General features: G+C 38.8%; 1 protein-coding gene across 45 annotated transcripts in view; it reads left to right on the top strand.

The window, feature by feature from the left end:
• LOC149474329 (protocadherin gamma-A3-like) overlaps positions 1-20,789 on the top strand; it is a 440,639-nt gene that overhangs the window by 402,974 nt on the left and 16,876 nt on the right. For 44 of the 45 annotated variants that reach the window (XM_089657456.1, XM_089659329.1, XM_089657991.1 and 41 more), the window contains exon 2: positions 19,781-19,839. In XM_089657456.1, coding sequence (XP_089513582.1) covers positions 19,781-19,839 — 59 coding nt within the window. Of the gene's footprint in view, positions 1-10,481; positions 13,202-19,780; positions 19,840-20,789 lie in introns of those variants that run through there. The other variant, XM_089658232.1, reaches the window with a different exon arrangement.

Raw genomic sequence — 20,789 nt, 5'->3', positions numbered from 1 at the left:
TATGTTGAAGTGGAGTTCCACCCAAAAGGGGAAGTTCCACTTTAATGCTTTGTCCCCCGCTCCTCATTAAGGATTGGCACCTTTTGGGGAGCAGGTACCCGAATTTGACTGGTACCCGCACTCACTTCCTCTGCGATCGCCTAGGTGATCGGAAGCAGAAGTTGCCCTCTCTCCCGCCCTCCCTTCCCATAGTCTTCTGGGACACATGACAGGTCCCAGAAGACTACAGGGCCATTCACAAAACGCAGTGCTTCTCGCGCATGCGCAGTGGGCACCTGGCTGTGAAGCCGGAAACTGTCACAGCTGGGTGCCCACACTGAAGATGCCGGCGCCAGGGAGAGAAGACGGCCGGTGAAAACAGTGGTGGTGAGGACACCGCTGGACCGAGGGACAGGTAAGTGGCTGTATTGTAAAAGTCAATAGCTACAGTTTTTGTAGCTGCTGATTTTTTTTTTTTTTTTCAGCTGGAACTCCACTTTAAGGTAAACTCTAATTGGCCGCTTTGTTTTCTTGCTTTTTCTCTTTGGTTTCCATAATAAACTCATAATTATGAAAACAAATCCGCAAAACACTTGATAATAAACAGTTTAATAACATTATATACTTTAAACCTGGCAATTGAGTTCTTACTACAGGAACAGTGCTGACAATTAAAAACCATTGAGGAGAATAGATGTATGGTGTCCACATGTGCCGGTGCAGTTATCGTGCTATGGCAATTCTCATCCCATATGTACAACATCTGAGCGGATGACAGTCAAGCACGAAAGACAAATTTTGCAGCCCATGCACTGAAATCTAAAATTCAAGCAAATATTGTCTAAATACAAGAGCCATGTGTATTCCTATTTGAATCTTGGTCTGGTTTGGGTATTGTTTTCAGATCTGTGCAGTAATCCAGTGTGAAACTGTGTCTGTGTGCAGGAGCTTCCTGTAATATAGACCAGACACTGCTTCTCTTTTCTTGTACAGAGCAGCTGGTCTTGTATCCTCCCCCTTCTGTAGTCTTTTGAAGGCAGTATTTAGTGGGTGGATTTTCTGGGTTTTTCCCACAGCTTTGCTTTCTGCTCAGCTTATGATCAGCACAGTGATGATGAAGTAATAACTGGGCTTGCAATAGCATTTGATGCACAGAAAGTTGGCTATTGAGGAATATATTAAATGAGTTTGTGTGTCCTGAGTTCTGCTTTATGAAAAAAATTGCACAATAGGATAAAATGAACATTAACAATAACCAAGTCTAAGAAAGCCATAAGGACCATAGATATACAGTTATATGACCCAACGTCTTCTAGCATGATTTTAGTAAGTGTCTTTAAGTGTAATTTTGGTAAGTGTTTCTAAAGCAAAAAAACTTTATGTTTTGGATAGGTTGGGGTGAACGCCTATGAGGATTTTGTTTGCTTACTTTTGCTGGCTGTGTCTAATTGGAGAGATTTCCTTTCACTTCCTTTTCTCGTGTCACAGCCGAAAGAGAAAGACAACCTCTCCAGATTGAGGGCATTTCCTCCATTAACTAGTTGTCAACTGATGTCTCTGTTGGACATTTTTTCCTCTATTCCTGTTTTGGTGTAAACTGTAAAATGTTGTAATTTCAATCACTTCCTTTATCAGTGTCAGTAGTCACCAGGAAATGTCTAGATCAAATCTGGCAGTGGTGTTACTGATATACTTAGTGATATACTATGGAAAATAACTTAATAAATCAAAGATTGAAAATCACATTTGCATAGTCTTGCTGAGACTAAAGCTCTCCATATGTGGATTGAAATTTAGCCAGTTCAGCAGGGAACAGCCAAATCTTGATCATCTATGGCAGGGGTCTCCAAACTTTCTAAACAAAGGGCCAGTTTACTATCCTTCAAACTTTAAGAGGGCCAGACTGTGGCCAGTGGGAGTAGAACATGTCTTGGTGTCAATGGGAGTAAACAGTGTCCTTTCGGTTTTAGGGGGAGGAATAATGCCCCAGTGTTGGTGTCAGTGCGAGGAATAATGCCCCATCCTTGGTGACAGTGAGAGAAATAATGCCCCATTGTAGATGTCAAGGGCAGGAACTATATTCCATTGACAGTGGGGCGAAAAGTGGCCCAAGTGCCAGAAAATAGCAAGCAAAGGGCCACATCTGGCCCCCGGGCCGCAGTTTGGAGACCACTGATCTATGGTCACTCTCACAATCGACTTCTGTCAAATGGGACTGTTGTAAAATTCTCATTAGGTCAGTAGCTTCAGCCAGTAGGCTGCAGCACTGATCAGTGTATTATGACAGCAGAGGAGCCCTGCTGTCAAAATACAGTAACACAGAAAAGAATCCCTCTTTAAAAAAAAAAAAAAAAATCATCTATGGCCAGCTTCAGAGTGGACAGAGCAGTGGCCCTGGGAACGGTGATTCCCAATCCCAACCAGGTGCAAAGAGAGTTTGCATATTCTCCCTTTGCCTGCATAGATGTTTTCTAAGGGGTACAGTTTTCTCCCACAAACCAAACACTGGCCATAGTGCACTTGGGTCTAATTGTAAATGTGGTTCAAACAGTACATTGCCACCTCATCAACTAATGTGAACGTATGCATGTAGTTCATAAATGCTGAAAAGTATGTCTATGTTATATAAGTATTTAAAATAAGTAGAAACTAAAGGTGTACATAAAAAGTATAAAGCCAGCCAGGAACCGGATGAGATTCGAACCATGTGTGGGCACGTTGGATGTACCCAGGTTGATCAATTGATCAACTTGGGTACAACCAGCCTGCTGGATTTTACATACAATTCTCCCACCCCCCATTCCTGGCTTGGTGGGAGGGAATCAAGTGAATTTCTTTGCAGGAAAGACATTTGTTCTGTATGTGGCCTTCTTAAGAGTAAAAAACAACATACTGTCTGCTCTAAAGTATGAGAAAATGGGGTATTTATCACATTCTTGTTTTTTTCTTCTGGACTCATTAATTTGTATATGTGTGTGTGTTACTGTTTATCTATGTGCATGTACTCTATATGCATTTGCGGCACATTTGCAGTGCATTTCTAGGCCTCTCTCTTTTTTTTGTACGGAGTTTCATTTATATGCATTTGCAATTCATTTATGTAGGTTTATGTGTCTTTCTGTCCGTTTACGTGCACAAAAATGCAGCTTGCTAGGTTTTTTTTTTCTTATGCACATGAAAGCTCTATAATTTTGTGTAAGCTAGGCTCATTGAAATACATTCATTTTTCTCATATATGTTTGTGTCCTGCAATTAAAAACACATATGACTGCATCTGGTGTTAATGAACCCAAAGAGTATACCTGGTGGCCATGAAAATGACACTGTGACAATAGTTTCATTGACACACAGGGGGAGATTTACTAAAACTGGTGCACTCAGAATGTGGTGCAGCTGAGCAATCAGCTCCTAATGGGGCAGCACAGTGGCTAAATGGTTAGCACTTCCACCTGGCAATACTAGGGTGATCGGTTTTAATCCCAACCATGGCACTATCCACCTGGACTTTGCATGTTCTCCCTGTGCCTGTGTGGGTTTCCTCCGGGTACTCCGGTTTTCTCCCACATTCTAAAGACATGCTGGTAGGTTAATTGGCTCCTGTCTAAGTTGACCCTAGTATGTGTATATATGAAAATGAGTTAGGGACCTTAGAATGTACGCTCCTTGAGAACAGAGACTGATGTGAATGTACAATATATATATGTAGAGTGCTGCGTGAATTGATGGCGCTATATAATACCTATAATAATAACTTCAGCTTGTTCAGTTAAGTTTTGGCAATAAAACCTGGAAACTGATTGGTTTCTTTGCATAGCTGCACCAGATTTCGCACTTTCCAGTTTTAATTTTAAAAAAATCTAAAGTGTGCAAAACATCATTCCCTTTCCCCAGTGTAAGTTTAAAGTTCTGTTTTAGAAATCCTTCAGCACACTGGAAAATATCAGCAGCCAACCAAACCTTTGTTAATGACACCCTTCTTCTTGTTGGTTTGTTACCCTTAGCACCACTCAGTATATGTCTACGTTTTCTAGTGGCAAACTAGACTGATTTGTTCTTAAATTTGTTAATGTTTGTCCATTTGAGAACTAAGCTGAGAACATTTCTGGAGTTGCCTAGGGCAGTTTTATGCTGACAGAGCTGATCTCTTTTTGATAGTCATCTGTGTGATCAGACTTACTGGAGCTACTAATGGTACAAGGTCACATCTGGTTGTTTATGTGCTGGGAAGGGGGATGGTATACACAGTTCAATAATGCACACAGCAACTGAAGTGCAATATTGCATTATTTATTGAACTTCATGTGCTTAAAATAATTTCCATTTACGCATCAATCTAGATAAATTATGATACATTAGGTCTATAATAATTTTGTTTTTCTGTGTGCTTAATTATATGTTTCATTGTATGTTTGTTTATACAGGTAAAAAAAACAAGGCTTATATCAGATGTGATATTTCATGAATTGCACGTTGTATGAACAAAGGGACATTTATTCATGCAAGTCAAATGAACTGAAATATTTAAATAACGATTTCAAAGCAAATAGAAAAACAACTGTTTGCTCTAGTAAAGAAAGAGAAGCATAAGAGCCTCTTATAAGGTTTTCATGCTGTCCTCAACCCTTCTGGAGAAATTTCCCCTTATTTCACATACCATGTTGCACCCTGACAAACATAAAGGATGGTTTACTAAGTTGGCCCAACAAAAGAGGCACATTTTCACTGCAATTATCCAAATAAGTGAATTAATTTAAACATTTAAATAACGATTTCAAAGAAAATAGAAAAACAACTGTTTGGTCTAGTAAAGAAAGAGAAGCATAAGAGCCTCTTACAGGGTTTTCATGCTGTCCTCAACCCTGCTGGAGAAATTTCCCCTTATTTCACATACCATGTTGCGCCCTGACAAACATAAAGGATGATTTACTAAGTTGGCCCAACAAAAGAGGGACATTTTCACTGCAATTATCCAAATAAGGAGATTAATTAAAACATTTAAATAACGATTTCAAAGCAAATAGAAAAACAACTGTTTGCTCTAGTAAAGAAAGAGAAGCATAAGAGCCTCTTTTAGGGTTTTCATGCTGTCCTCAACCCTGCTGGAGAAATTTCCCCTTATTTCACATACCATGTTGCACCCTGACAAACATAAAGGATGATTTACTAAGTTGGCCCAACAAAAGAGGGAGATTTTCACTGCAATTATCCAAATAAGTGAATTAATTTAAACATTTAAATAACGATTTCAAAGCAAATAGAAAAACAACTGTTTGCTCTAGTAAAGAAAGAGAAGCACAAGAGCCTCTTATAGGGTTTTCATGCTGTCCTCAACCCTGCTGGAGAAATTTCCCCTTATTTCACATACCATGTTGCGCCCTGACAAACATAAAGGATGATTTACTAAGTTGCCCCAACAAAAGAGGGACATTTTCACTGCAGTTATCCAAATAAGCGAAAAGCAAATTCCTGTTTTATTCAATTCAAATACCACTCATAAATCTCCAGGAATTCCCCTTCTTAGCTTGGAGATCTGTGAGAGTTGGCATTTGAGTAGAATAAGACTCTTGTTATACATATATGATGAAATTATTATGCCAGCAGCTGCTAATAGGATTTAGCACGTATGGAAAGGTTTTTTGAAAAGTGGAAACTCCTGTTTATTTCCTCTGCACTTGATTGGATAATTGAATTGAATCTTCACACCTTTAGTAAATCAGCCTCAGGGTATCATTGGAATAGGAATGCTTTAGATGGTTTGGGTATTAAAGATGATTTGATTGGTTTGGCAGTTAAAGATGATTTATAGTTTGCCTATTCTAATGAGGCTCCTGTGCTTACCTTCCACTCATGTCAACTATCTGACTTCACTTGACTGTAACTACAGTAATTGTCATAATGTTTGATCTAATCAATGACTAAGTGATATAAAAAAAATCATATAATGGGGGAAAGTTACTAAACCTAGTGCACAGAGAATCTGGCCAAGCTCTGTATAGTAACCAATCAGCTTCCAGGTTTTATTTTCAAAGCTTAATTGAAAAAGCTGATGTTAGAAGCTGATTGGTTACTCTGCACAGTTGCACCAGTTTTACCAAATCTTCCCCACTGTGTTTTGTGCGACACCTTAATAATCAAGCAAACATTGTCATATCAAGTTATATATATATAGAAATAGTAGAAATTTGTTTCAGACAATTCAAATTATAATGCAAAATATAAATGCAGTATGAATGAATAAATCGTTAAAACACTGTTACTCATTCCAATCTGCCAGGCATCCTGGTTTGGCAAACATTCTGAATATTGCATAGGAGTATTCATAAATGTCAAATCTCTGTTGGCAGTTAATAGGAATGTCATATTTTTTGTTTGTGGCTAAAACTGGTTTTAGTGTGGGATCTCGCAGGGAGGTTTTTGTAGATATTTCCATTGTACGTGACATCCACAAGGACATCAATACAGACTCTGGCATGCATCAGATCAATTCATCTTTATAGGAGATGAATTATGTTGGCAGTACGGTACTGCAATGATACTGTGTGATGACTATTAAGCATTTAAGTAAGCTGCTACCTAAATATGTTAAGATGTTTCAGTTGACTATAAGACAAAGTTGCCTCCATCCAACTTACTTCATCTTGATCTTTTGTGTGGCTGTATTATAATATAAACTGATATACAGTGTAATTACTAGTTTTTCTTATATCTTTTCATAGAAGTCCAGATTATAAGGCAATATGCTATTATTTTTGAAACTTTAACAAACAGTGCTATGTTAAAGTTTATCTGTATATGTGGGAACACATATAGCGTCAGCAGAAGCATAATATTGGAGGAGAGATTGTGTCACTAGTATAATTGCCCTGAAGTATGTTGTGTCTATTATATGCTATTATTGTTTTGTACCTACAAAGAAAGCTCAGCATTTAAATTGATGACTTTTATAATATCAAAATCATTGGAAAGAGGAGAAAGTAGTTATTGGTGGTGTTGTTTTTGTTGTTGTTGTTGCTGTTTTTTTTTTTGTTGCCTTCTGGAAACAAAGGTATGCGGTTGCCCCTGTCATTTTGTTTTTCACCGCTAGATGGTAGCAGAATTTCTTCTGATGAAAGCTGTAATACAAAGTCTGCTAGTAACACACTAAAGTGACAGCCAGTCAGGGAACCAGATCTGCCAAGCACATTAGCAAAGACAGAGCTGCTTTACTCTCTCCTACGTAGCGCTCTTAACTTCTTGGCCTTTATCACCTCATCACTCTACACTTTGAAATCTGTGACAATGGAACAGCAAAGAGTCCACCATTCCTGGCACTGGCAAGTAACGGGTTTAATCTTTGTTTGTATGATGAACTTTGCTTCTGCACAACTAAAGTATACTTTACTGGAAGAATCAGAGCCTGGGAGTTTAGTAGGCAACGTTGCTAGGGACCTGGGATTAAACACAGCAGGGATTTTCGAGCGAGGACTGCAGCTGGGAACTGAACAAAGCCAGCAATATTTTGCACTGAATCTGGAAAGTGGAACCCTTATAACAAAGCATCGAATAGACAGAGAAAAGCTGTGTGGCAACAGCCCTGACTGTGTTCTGCATGTGGAGATTGTTCTTGTAAAGCCATTGGAACTGTATCGCCTGGAGGTAGAGATCTTGGATATAAATGATAACTCTCCTGTTTTTCCAAACACAGTACGTACGATAAAAATAACAGAATTTGCTGCTGTTGGTTCTAGATTTCCCCTAGAAAGAGCTCAGGATCCAGATGTGGGAATCAACTCTGTCACCTCCTACCAATTAGAAAAGAATATGTATTTTTCTTTAATTGTACAGAATCGTAAAAATGATAGGCCTTCTCCAGTACTTGTATTAGAGAAAGTCTTGGACAGGGAACAGCAAGCAGAGCACACGTTGGTCCTGACTGCCCTTGATGGTGGCACTCCAGCTAGATCTGGGACTATGTTAATTTCTATTATTGTAATAGATAACAATGACAATGCTCCAGTATTTGACAGTACTTTCTATAAAATAAATGTGAGAGAAAATGCACCATTAAACTCTCTCGTAATAAAACTGAATGCAACAGATAAAGATGAAGGTGTCAATGGTGAGATCAGCTATTACTTTGAGGATATCTCCTCAGAAGACATTGCCAATGTCTTCAGCTTGGATCATCAGACAGGAGAAATACGTGTTAAAGAACACATGGATTTCGAAAAACATCGCTCGTATGAAATTTCTGTCAAGGCCCTCGATCATGGAGTACCAGCAATGGAAGGGCATTGTGTTATTCAAGTGGATATAGAAGATATGAATGACAATGCACCTGAAATTCTTATCTCTTCTTTGGTATCTTCCATTCCTGAGGATAGCCCAGTTGGGACCACTGTAGGGCTATTAAGGGTAAAAGACCAAGATACTGGTAAAAATGGTGAAGTGCAGCTGGAAATATCTCCAGATCTTCCATTTTCTATTACAAATGTTCTAAATCACTATTCCTTAGTCACAAATTCATTATTGGATCGAGAACATGCTAGTCAATATATCATTCAACTCACAGCAACAGATATGGGAGTGCCTCAACTTACAGCACAAACTGTATTTAATATAACTGTTTCAGATGTAAATGATAACCCACCAACTTTTGAAAGATCATCCATGTATGTTGAGATCAAAGAAAACAACAAACCAGGGGCATTACTTTGTGCTGTCACTGCTTCTGACAAGGACGAAGGAGAAAATGCTCATATCACCTATTCCATTATTAACAGCCTTATCAATGGTTTCCCTGCATTGTCTTTTATTTACATGGACACACAAAATGGAAACATTTATGCCCAGCAATCGTTTGATTATGAACTTGCTCAGGTTCTACAGTTTACCATCAGAGCAGAGGATTCTGGTATACCAAAACTTGCATCTAACATTACAGTCTATCTTCACGTTCTTGATGAGAATGATAATCATCCTTCAATATTATACCCGACAAACTCAAGACATGCTCCAGCACAGCAGTTAATGCCCAGATCTCTTCCCACAGGTTCCTTGGTAACCAAAGTTGTAGCAGTGGATGGTGACTCTGGTTACAATGCCTGGCTCACTTACAGCATTACAAAAGCCACTGACCTATCTCTTTTTAAAATTGCTCCTCACACTGGTGAAATTAGAATGGCTCGAAGTTTTCTTGAGACAGATTCACCTGTGCAAAACCTGTGTGTTATGGTCAAGGATAATGGAAACCCTTCATTGTCATCCACAGCAACATTAATCATTTCTTCTGAGGCCGGGTCTTCTAAAGAAAGTCTCCATTCAAAAGATGTATTTGCTGACACCAAACAAAAGTCTGATATCACAATGTATCTCATCATAGCTCTGGTTTCCCTTAGTATAGTTTCAGTTGTTACATTAATTATTTTGTTGGTGAAATGTGTCAGAAGGAAGAACAAAATGGCTGACCCAGAGCTAAATCAATATATGGCACCTTCACAAAAAACTTTACAGTTGAATTACAATAGCACTTTGAGATACGTAGAGGTTCCTGTTGTGGTTGATGATCAGCACTCTAAGACTGGCTGCTCCACAGATTTTAATAGAGATACTTTATATATGATGAAATCTTTGAATTTCCCTCAGTTAAAGCAGCTAGTCAATGACAGTGAAGATGCAGTATCTGGGGAGTTTACTTGGAGAGGTCCAACACAATTGAGATAGAAATAAATTTGTACTTTTTATGTGTCAGATTACAGTGGTCTTTTGTATACTTAGCTATTATAGATAGCACATTTAAGTCACTTTTATTACAATACATACAAAGGTGCTTTATCATGTTTAAAGCACTTTGTATATTTATATGTACAATATGTAGACTGTTACAGTACCATGCAAAACATATGATAGTATTGCCAGACATATTTTGTGATTGCCAATTTGCTTTAACATTCCATGATAGAGATCAAGAAGTAAAGGTGGGAGGGCACACAACATGCTGGTGCCCACATTTCCAAGGTGACTTGATATGTTGTATATAAGTTAAGAAAGTTTGACGTAGAATCAGGACTGCTCTGTGCCTTCAGATTTGTATTGATGTCTTCCAGTAGGGGGCAGCATATTTTCCACTCACCAGCAACAATGTTTACTGTGATTTTTTTATTATTGAAAGTGCTGTATGTGCTTTCTACAGCTAAAGTTGGGTTGCCAAAAGATAGTTTATAAAAAAACACATCATGTTGTAAAAAAAAAAAAAAGTATTTTCTTTTGTAAATAGGGGTTACTTAACTAGCATCATCATATTCATAACTGGTTCTATGGCTAAACATAAAGATGTACACTGCAAATGTACTATGACTGCTGTGTTGGCCTAATACATTACAGATTTGTGCAGATTTAGGTTATTTCTAATAGTATATTTTACTATACCAACTCTGATGTAATGTTATCGATATATGATACTTGCCAGAAGGCTGTAAACATTTTTTAAAAAGTTTAAAAGTTTAAAGCTCTAAAAACTTAGATAGAACAGACGTTTGAATGAAGACATATATTTAATTAATATATAACTGTCTACACGAAAAGGTGGCAGGATAATTTTTAAAGCTAAGAGTGACTTGTAAAACTTCTCCCTCCTCCCTAGATCTTAGACGAGAGATCTGCTTCCCCACATTCTCTAGTAATAGAATGCACAGCTGACATTACACTGTAAACCCAGCAGATATTTCAAACACAGTTCAGATGGATATGCACATTTGTAACGGAGTGTTTGACGGGATATATGGATATACATTGGAGAGAAAGTATTTAAGCTATGGACATCCAGATATCTACCGAGACTTGGAAATGGCAAATAGCTATTTTATTTCTGTGCTGTGCCGGGGACATAACCTCAGAAACTCTTCATTATTCTGTGATGGAGGAGGCAGAAGCAGGGACATTAATTGGTAATGTAGCAAAAGACCTGGGTATACCATTAGTGACTGTCTTTGAGCGCAGTATGAGACTGAGGTCCACAGGAAGCGGTCAGTATTTTGCTGTAGATCAGCAAAGTGGAAACTTAACTTTAGCCAAAACCGTAGATCGGGAAAATGTGTGTGGTTCTAAGTTACACTGTGTATTGGTCGGTGAAGTAGTTCTTGAAAGTCCTTTAGAACTCCATCGATTAGAAGCCGAGATTTTAGATATAAATGATAATTCTCCTACATTCTCAACACCAGAGCAGGTTATACAAATCACCGAGTTCCTAGCTTATCCTGGTGTTAGAGTTCCTTTAGAGGAAGCATATGATCTTGATTCAGGTGTTAATGGGGTAAGACAATATAATTTGAGTGCAAGCTTTTACTTTTCATTGTCTATCAGGAGTCACATGGATGGTCTACCTACTCCAGAGCTGGTCATAGAAAAGGCATTAGATAGAGAAGAAAGAGGAAGCCATAGTCTTATACTTACAGCTTTTGATGGTGGTAGTCCTCCAAAATATGGAACATCACAGATTACTATCATTATTCTTGATTTTAATGATAATGCTCCTGTTTTTGGTCAGATTTTTTATAAAATCAACTTACCAGAGAATGTTCCCTTGAACACTGTAGTGGTTCAGCTTAATGCAACTGACTTGGACGAAGGTCTCAATGCTGAAATAGAATACGCTTTTGACAGTCGGACTCCAATCTCCCATAGACAGTTGTTTTTGTTAAATTCAGTCACAGGGGTCTTAAGTACAAACGCTATGTTAGATTTTGAAAGTGCTAAATATTATGAGTTAACCATCAAGGCTAAAGACAAAGGAACACCTCAAATGGAAGGTAGCTGTCTTCTTCAGATAGAGATTGGTGATGTCAATGATAATTCTCCAGAGATTCTACTTACTTCTATGCTGAGTCAAATTCCAGAGGATACAAATGTTGGAACAACTATTGGACTTTTCTCTGTGACTGACATGGATTCTGGGAAAAATGGGGAAGTTAATGTCTTGGTGTCACCAGATTTGCCCTTTGAAATTAAGTCATTTAAAGATCACTATGCTCTAATTGTAGATGAGCCTCTTGACAGAGAAAAGACTGATCAGTATGAGATTATTTTGACTGCTGTGGACATGGGGTCACCTACTTTATCTTCACAAACAACTATAAAGGTCAATATTTCTGATACTAATGATAATCCACCATTGGTTTTAAATCATGATTTGAATTCCTACATTCCTGAAAATAATGAACCTGGTCATTTGCTGTATACAGTATCAGCCTGTGATCCAGATGAAGGGACCAATGCAATATTAACCTATTCTATTGTTGACAAACAGCTTTTTGGTTTGCCTATTTCATCATTTGTATCTATTAACGCAGCAAGTGGAGATATTTATGCCCAGTGCTCATTTGATTATGAACAAACTCCTGTCTTAGAAATCAATGTCGAAGTTGAGGATTCTGGTAATCCAAGGCTGTCTTCCAATACAACTGTGTTTGTCTTTATTATAGATATAAATGACAACTCTCCCAATCTGTTATATCCTAAGTGCACAGGAAATGTAACTACCATTGTAAACCTGTCAAAGGCTGTGCCAGTGGGTTACTTGGTAACCAAACTATCTGCAGTGGACTCAGATTCTGGTGAAAACGCCTGGCTATCATACTCATTTGTGGAATCTTCTGATAACTTTCTTTTCAATTTATCTGCTCACTCTGGAGAAATAAGAACTGTTCGAACTTTCTTACCAACTGATGAATCCTTGCAAAAACTTGTGCTGGCTATCAGTGACAATGGCAAGCCATCTTTGTCACTTACAGTTACAATACTTGTAGAATTGGACAGCAAATCAAATACTGCAACACACTATAATTTATTTTCTACAAACAGGACTGACATAACATTGTACCTCATAATTTCTTTGGTTATCGTTAGTCTGGCATGTCTTATGATGTTTGTGCTGTTGGTGGTGAAGTTTATAAAAAAGGAATTGTATTTGTGCCACTCTCCTTGTTGGTTTTTACATCAGTCAAATTCTACAGACAGCCCTCAAACATTCCAGCCAACACTTGGCTTCAATATGGATGGAACACTAAAGTACATGGAGATCAGGTTGGATCCCTCCAATCCAGGAAGTCAGTGTTACAGAACATACTTTACTCAATCTGACAACATCAATCTTACTCTTCTGAAGCCTTTAACCTTTTCTCCGGTGAAAGATGTGGATAGCAATGCAGAATCTTTAGGCATCAGTAGCTTAAGAGATTCCACTGAGGTGAGGAAATTGCCATTTGGGTTTATTTTCACACGTGTTTAGTTTAAATGTGATGGATGAGCTGTGGTCAACATATCCATTGGGGTTGATTTATTAAAGGCATATAGGCAGTTCACTTTGCAAAGGAAGTTGCACTTTGCAAAGGAATTTATCCCGGAGCTTAGCGAATGAAGAGAAGCCCTGTGGACTTCCATCTTCCAATTATGTGCAAGAAAAAATGCTATTATTTTTTTACCTTGCATGTGATTGAGTATTATTTGCAAAGTGAAACTGAACCACATTCAGTAAGCTCTGGGGAAAATCCCCTGTGAATTTGCCCCAAGTGAAGTGAAAAACTGAATTGCCTTTAGTAAATCAAACCCACGGTATTTGCTTGGTGGCATCCATAGTACACATGAAGGTCGATCATGGTTCTCTTCTACATTGTCATCTGTGCTTCATTAAAGTGTACTGGGCACTTGCACCAATTTTTTTGCACCAACTGTGGGTGTGTACTGAGACTTTCAGCTAAATATATTTATTGGTTTCAGGGAGTGTTTGGAAGGCATTAGAAGTGCATGCTGTGAAACCTATATTGATACTATGGTCTATGGTGCCTGTGATTTTAGATTGCCTTTCCATGTCTCTATTTATTCCTATACTGTTATAAAAAAAAAAATCTACAGTAGGGTTTATTGTAGTTTGTGTCCTCATATCCCTGTCCCAGTATATAATAATATATGGATGGACTAATGCCTGTGTTCATTAGCATTGCTTCTTGGATCTATTGTTGAACCAGTAGTAAACATAGGACATACTGTCAAGGTGAAGACATGACCTTAATGCAATACTCAAGACAATCAGGACACCATTAGATTGAGTACTTTAGGGAGTTGGCATCGCTTAATTTCCTTTTTTCTGGTCAGAGATGTCTGAAAGATCATAGCTTGGTCATGTTTGGAAACTGTAGGAAAGGAAGAGGGGTGCTGCTTATATCAGATTCCAGCTGTTTCCTCTGTACGGGAAAAACAAAATTGTATTCCATTTATTATTACCTCTAGCTTTCAAATATTTAAAAGTGCTTAGTGGACTAGTGGACATTTTGGCAGAATTGATGAAGGTCTATATAGATAGATTTATAGTGGCATATTGGAAAGTTACTTATGTATTTCACTAATATGATACTACAAGCAGAGAGCAATATATGATAAAACAGATTGTTGTAAATGCAGCATTGTCGCATAATTGCTAACAACTAACAGTGAGGAAAGATTGGGATTATTATTGGCTGTTATCGTTTTCACCTTTACTACACCTATTATGGACACAGAATTTCAAGGTTGTATTCACAACTGTGTACTGTATATTTATGTGGACACTCCCTTGTGCCTCCATACAGCTGCATACCTGTGAGCATGTACATTTGCACAGTGACTCACAGCCACTTCTTTGTACAACTAATATCCAATTGTCTGTGTGCCAGGGGGCTTGTATTTTCCAGCATGTGCATAGGATTTTTTCATCCAAATATATTGTATTGCTTAGGAATTAGACTGGCTTCAGACAGAGCTGTGTCTTATACAGAATAAGTAGTTCCTTTCCCCTACAGCTTGTGAGATCAGCTTAGGTCACCTGCTCACTTTAGACACAGGAGGCAACGGGAAACACTAATGGAAGAGGATTAATCTTCTAAACCTCTTAAGCGTTCCATTGAATGTTCCACAAACTGTTCTAGAGTATCAGTCTTTTTATACGAACAATGAGGGAGTGATGTAACTGAACTTCAGTTGCTAACTACTTCATCAGAAGGCGTGATAAAATTTTACATTGAATATTTTACTGTATTCTCAGCTTGCTGGATCTTCAAATTAGCTGAGCCTTGGCAACACTTCAACTACTTGTACAAAGGAGCACCGGGGTACTGCAGCCTGCTTTCAATGTGGTCATTCAGCTCAATGTACTGATTCTACCTTGGGTGCCAAGAAACACAGGGCGGTCCAAATGTCAGCCTGTGTCATTGTTTTTACTTGTATGTGTTCAGGACCCAAGGACTAACTAATGTATTTTATTGCATTGCAGTAGAACTTTCATTTTGATGAAAAGCGAGCAAAAAAAAAAAATATATATATATTTACAGTATATATATATATATATATAGTGTAATATAATAATATATAAATATGCAAATAAAGAAATCTGCAAAGATGGGAGGAAACACCTAAAATGTCTATATTGTTAGGAAAAGGTTTCAGAACCATGACAGTCAGATGTCACCATTGGAGTATCCAAAAAATATATAATATTATTATTATACAGGATTTATATAGCGCCAACAGTTTGTTTAGAGCGTTTCAATATAACGGGAGACAATACAGCAACAATACAGTTCAATACAAGAGGGATAGGAGGGCCCTGCTCCTTGGAGCTTACAATCTAAGAGGGAGGGGCTAGTGGTACAAAAGGTAGTAACTGTGGGGGATGGACTGGTAGGAGGAATAGAAGATTCCATTATTAGCTGAGGGCAGGATAGGCTTCCCTGAAGAGATAGGTTTTCAGAGATTGCTAAAAGTGAGCAGAGTAGCCATTAGTCTGATAAATTGGGGTAGAGAGTTCCAGAGGATGGGGGAAGCTCTGGAGAAGTCCTGGAGACAAGCATGGGAGGAGGAGACAAGGGAGCTAGAGAGATGGAGGTCGTGCGAGGAGCGGAGAGTACGGTTTGGGTGATATTTGGAGACAATATAGGTGATGTAATTTGGGGCAGAGTTATAAATGGCTTTATACGTTATTGTTAATGTTTTGAATTTTATCCATTGGGCAATGGGAAGCCAGTGAAGGGATTGGCAGAGAGGGGTGGCTGATACAGAACGGTTAGTAAGGTGGATACGTCTGGCAGCAGCATTCATGATAGACTGAAGAGGGGATAGCCTGTGATGAGGTAGGCCAATGAGGAGGGAGTTACAATAGTCAAGGCGAGAGATAACCAGGGAGTGAATAAGTTGCTTAGTAGTTAGTTAAGAACGGGCGTATCTTGGAGATGTTGCGGAGGTGAAGTCTACAAGATTTGAACAGCGATTGGATTTGGGGCTGAAAGAACAGATGGGAGTCTAGGATTGCACCTAGTACCCTGGTATGAGGGGAGGGACTGATGGTTGTATTATTGATCTTGATGGAGAAGTCAGGGGATGGGCGTGGGCTGGAGGGAATACTAGGAGCTCAGCATATATAATATATATATTTAGTACATTTTTTTTACTATTATTACAGGTAGTTATATAGCGACTTCAATTTACACAGTGCTTCAGATATATGTTGTATATTCACATCAGTTCCTGCCCTCAAGGAGCATACAATCTAAGGTCCCTAACTAACATTCATACATACAAGGGCTGATTTTGACAGGATCCAATTTACCTAACAGCATGTCTTTGGAGTGTGGCAGGAAACCCACGCAGGCACAGGGAGAACATGCAAACTCCAGGCAGGTAGTGCCATGATTGGGATTTGAACCAGCAACCCTAGTGCTGCTAGGTGGAAGTGCTAACCACTTGGCCATACCTCACCAAGCTCAACCTATCATGAAAATATCTCTTTTGGATGGATTGACACTTTATTGTTTTAGAAACCTTTTTTGCACAATTTTTACAAAAGTAAGCTTATCTAAGCAGGTTTTCATTTCACAGATAAGGTCTGTCTAATTAAAAGCAATTGGTTATCTGCAGTCTCTAATGATGTAAAACATCCATATTGCAGTACATATCTTTGTTGCTTAGGCTGTAGGAGACATGATAGAGCTCCAGGTAGCATCTTTTTTTATGTCATAAAAATAATGCTTTGTTTGGCCCACAAATAGTACTGCTGAGATGGGCTCTAATGATTCATGGAAAGTATGATATTTAATGATAGGTCCACTTTAAGACTATGCATTATAGCCATGGGAGTTATTTACTAAAACCGAACAGTGCAAAATCTGATGAAACTTTGAATAGAAGCCAATCAGCTTCCATTTTTTTTTGTCTTAATTGAACAAGCTGAAGTTAGAAGTTGATTGGCAGCCATACACAGATGCACCAGATTCTGCCTGCTCCAGTTTTAGTAAATCTCCTTCATAACTTTAAGGAAGATAGACTGACATGATCTGCTATTTAACATACGTTCACATTTAGACAGGGAGCGTCTCATTAATATCTTGAACAGCTTAAAGCGCTCTAATTTGTGCAGCGATCAATCATACTGCAGTAATGTCAGCTTGTGTAAATGTAAAGATTCCATGCATTACTGCACTCCAGGGACGGAGGCTGGTACATGGTCTGCGGTGAGATAATGACGGAACTCAGAGTTTTTGGAAAGCGTTTTTGTGGTAAAGCAGCATGCATTATAATTAGTGAACCACATGTGTCATATTCAACAGATTTCTACAACAATACAGAAGTTCATAAGTCTGTTTTTCTGTTTTTAATCTAATGCTGAATAATAAATGAATATTTCTTTCTTGTTGCATCACTTAGATTTTTGTTCTTTCTATATACGCTATAGTATAAACATACTAGCTTATGTTACAAAATATGGTATAGTGGGTAGCATTGTTGACCTCTATTATGGTTTTTATTGAGGAACCATTCACACTTATGCATTGCAGCAATGTACAATAAAATGTGCATTTTCCCGCAACACATGCTTTATCTGTGGTTTGTTGTGGCGCACATTCATTGTGAATGGCACCCCAACACACTGTACAGTAGAGTGCAATGTATGATGCACCACAATGCATATACTCAGGGGTGGACTGACCATTTGGAAACTCGGGCACTGCCCGAGGGCCCGGGGTCAGTAGGGGGCCCCATGAGATGCCCCTGGTACCTTTTTCATAGGCTTTTTTTGAGTTTGGGCAAGGACATAGGGGCCCCATGATCCCCTATTGCCCGGGGGGCCCATGAGTTGTCAGTCTGCCCCTGCATATACTGCAAGTTGCAGTAAGCTGAGTTAATAGAAAAAAGGGTTAATGTTTTGTCTTTGATCCGTTGTGGTTTGTCAGCAGCCCATTCAAAATGAACATGTGTCTTAACACAACACACGTTAACTCACAAAGTCACATGGGTTACCACACCACAATGGATCAGTAAAGTGTGAATCTGCCATTAGCTTTTACATAAGGACAGGCTTTTTGGAAGTTCCGTATGGGTAATCTAAATTTCTTTCATACTATAAATGTGAGGTGTAAGTGACAAAATTACTTTATCCTGATATATAGCATTGCAGAGACTTTAGATCGTAAGCTCCTGTGTGTCAGATAGGAACATGTTTCTTGCTTATGCACTGAAAAATATATGCATAAATTATGGTTATACATAACGCCTGTGAAATGCTAGAGTATTTTTTTTTTCGGAAAACTGTTACAAATGATCCTGTCACCCACTGTAAACCTTTAGAAATATAAGCCCTGCCTAAGATCATCCCCATGAGATGCCTACTATTCATTTTATAAAAGGGAAACACTCTTGTTAGCCCTTTTAATTTACTGAGACATTGCTGCTGGGGCCTGACTTACCTATGTTCAGAGAAAAGGCCTGCCAACTTCAATTCCCCAATGACAGGGCCCATAAACTGTAATAAACCTATAAGCAAACACTTATTGTATTGCAGCTTACAATTCTTAAATGTCATGGCAGCATTAATATTCTTTTTTAGTCTTTTTTCACTTTTATTTTCACCCGGTGATCTGTCATTTTTCAATAGAACAAGCTGTAACAGGATTGACACAAACCTTTTAACACTGCCAGGGTGCTTACAATGGTCAGCTTTTATTTATTTATGTAAAACATTTATCCCCAAAAGAAAACAAAACTGTTGCTGTTACTGCTTAAAAATGTTAGCTGGAGTTTGGCTCCAATTAGTTAGTGTGTTTAAATCTGCCAATACATCTAACAGTCTCCTTCTCCCAGAATGACAATGCTGCTGTCCAAAGGTGCCCACTCTGCTGCTTAATCAAGAGTGGGGGCATTCTCATACAGGTGTGTTACTGGCCAGATCACCAGGTGAAAACAGAAGGAAAAGGCCTAGAAAAAGAGAACTAATACAACCACCACACCTAATGATTGGTAAACAGCAATATATTACATTTTTGGTTTTGGGTTTAACACCACTTTAAAGACCACTGAGGCACTCTCCTGGGGGTTACAGTTGGATTTGTCACTACAGTCCCACATTTTGGCCCTCTGCCCCACTGATCCTGTGTCTCCAGGATCCCAGCGTCCAGTTTATTTGAGTTACTGCACATGTGCAGGAACACAACAAGGGCAATTGGGGGGATTGAGGCTGTGAGTGGGCAGTCCCAGCAGGGTCTGGGTGAAACCAACCTGTAAATTGGGCATTATTAGATTGTAACCACCCAAAAAGTGGGTGTAGGAAATGCAGACCATGGGCAAACTTAACAGCATCCTGGAGCCCGGCACATGTGTTGGTAAGTATGTATACACAGCATACACAGTTTAATCTGCTGCACTGAACATTGTATGATGATCATCTTTAAAAAAATGCAATGATGTGCCAAGAGTGTATATAATCAGAACACCAATTAAGGACACCATTCTGTTTCTTTTTCAGCACGCTCAGCCTAATGCAGACTGGCAGCTCACTCAGGGTCAAAGACCGGGACCAAGTGGGTAAGTAATTAGAATGTTTCTTTTTCTATTGTAGTATCTTAGTTTGAAAAGGTTTTTTTTTTCTAACCCTGAACTCTGGGATAAACAAATATTGTCTTAATACAAGAGGCATGTGTAATCTTACTTGAATCGTGGCATGCTTTGCATTCTTAATCCAGATCTGTGCAGCAATCCAGCATGAAATTTAGCAAATGCAATCATTTAGCACAGAGGTCTCCAAACTTTACAAACAAAGGGCCAGTTTACTGTACTGCAGACTTTAAGAGAGTCAGATTGTGACCAGTGGGGGTAGAAAATGTCCCAGGCCCAGCATCAGTGAGAATAAACATTGAATCAGGGTGGTGGTCAGTAAGAGCAGGACAGTTCCCTATCATTGGCATGAGTTGGAGGATAAGGCCCCATCACTGGTATTAGTGGAAGGAATAGTACGCAATATTTGGCATTCGTGGGAGAAATAGTATCCCATTACTGGTATCAGTGGGAAGAATAGCACCCCATCATTGGTATCAGTGAAAGAAATCATGCCCCTTTGTTGGTGTCATTGGGAGGAATAGTGCCTCATCATTTATATCAGTGGGAGGAATAGTGCCCCATCATTGGTGTCAGTGGCAGGATTTATATTGATGTCAGTGGGAGGAATAGTGCCACAAGGGCCAGATAAAGGCCAGCAAAGGGTCAAATCTAGCCCTCGGGTCGCAGTTACAGACCACTGATTTAGAGGTTAGGAGAAAGGTTTTGTGCAATAAAATACTTTTGATGGTTAAATTGTACATTTTTATATATCAGACCAAAAATGAAACAACAGAGGAGGAATGAGGGAATCGGTTCCAAAAGAGACCGTTATAAGCTATGCGTGTATCTAACCTTTTCAACCCATTGAAATACTTCTAAAGGAATGCATTAAGTGGCACATTCTGGGGAATTCACTAAAGTTCTAACAGATTTCTGAA

The sequence above is a fragment of the Staurois parvus genome, unplaced genomic scaffold (genome assembly GCF_062004578.1).
Source record: "Staurois parvus isolate SC_StPar_1 unplaced genomic scaffold, SC_StPar_1.0 ptg000006l, whole genome shotgun sequence".
In the NCBI taxonomy this organism is placed as follows: Eukaryota; Metazoa; Chordata; class Amphibia; order Anura; family Ranidae; genus Staurois; species Staurois parvus.
Note: the sequence above shows the minus strand (reverse complement) of the source record. Positions and strands in the feature narration are given on the sequence as shown.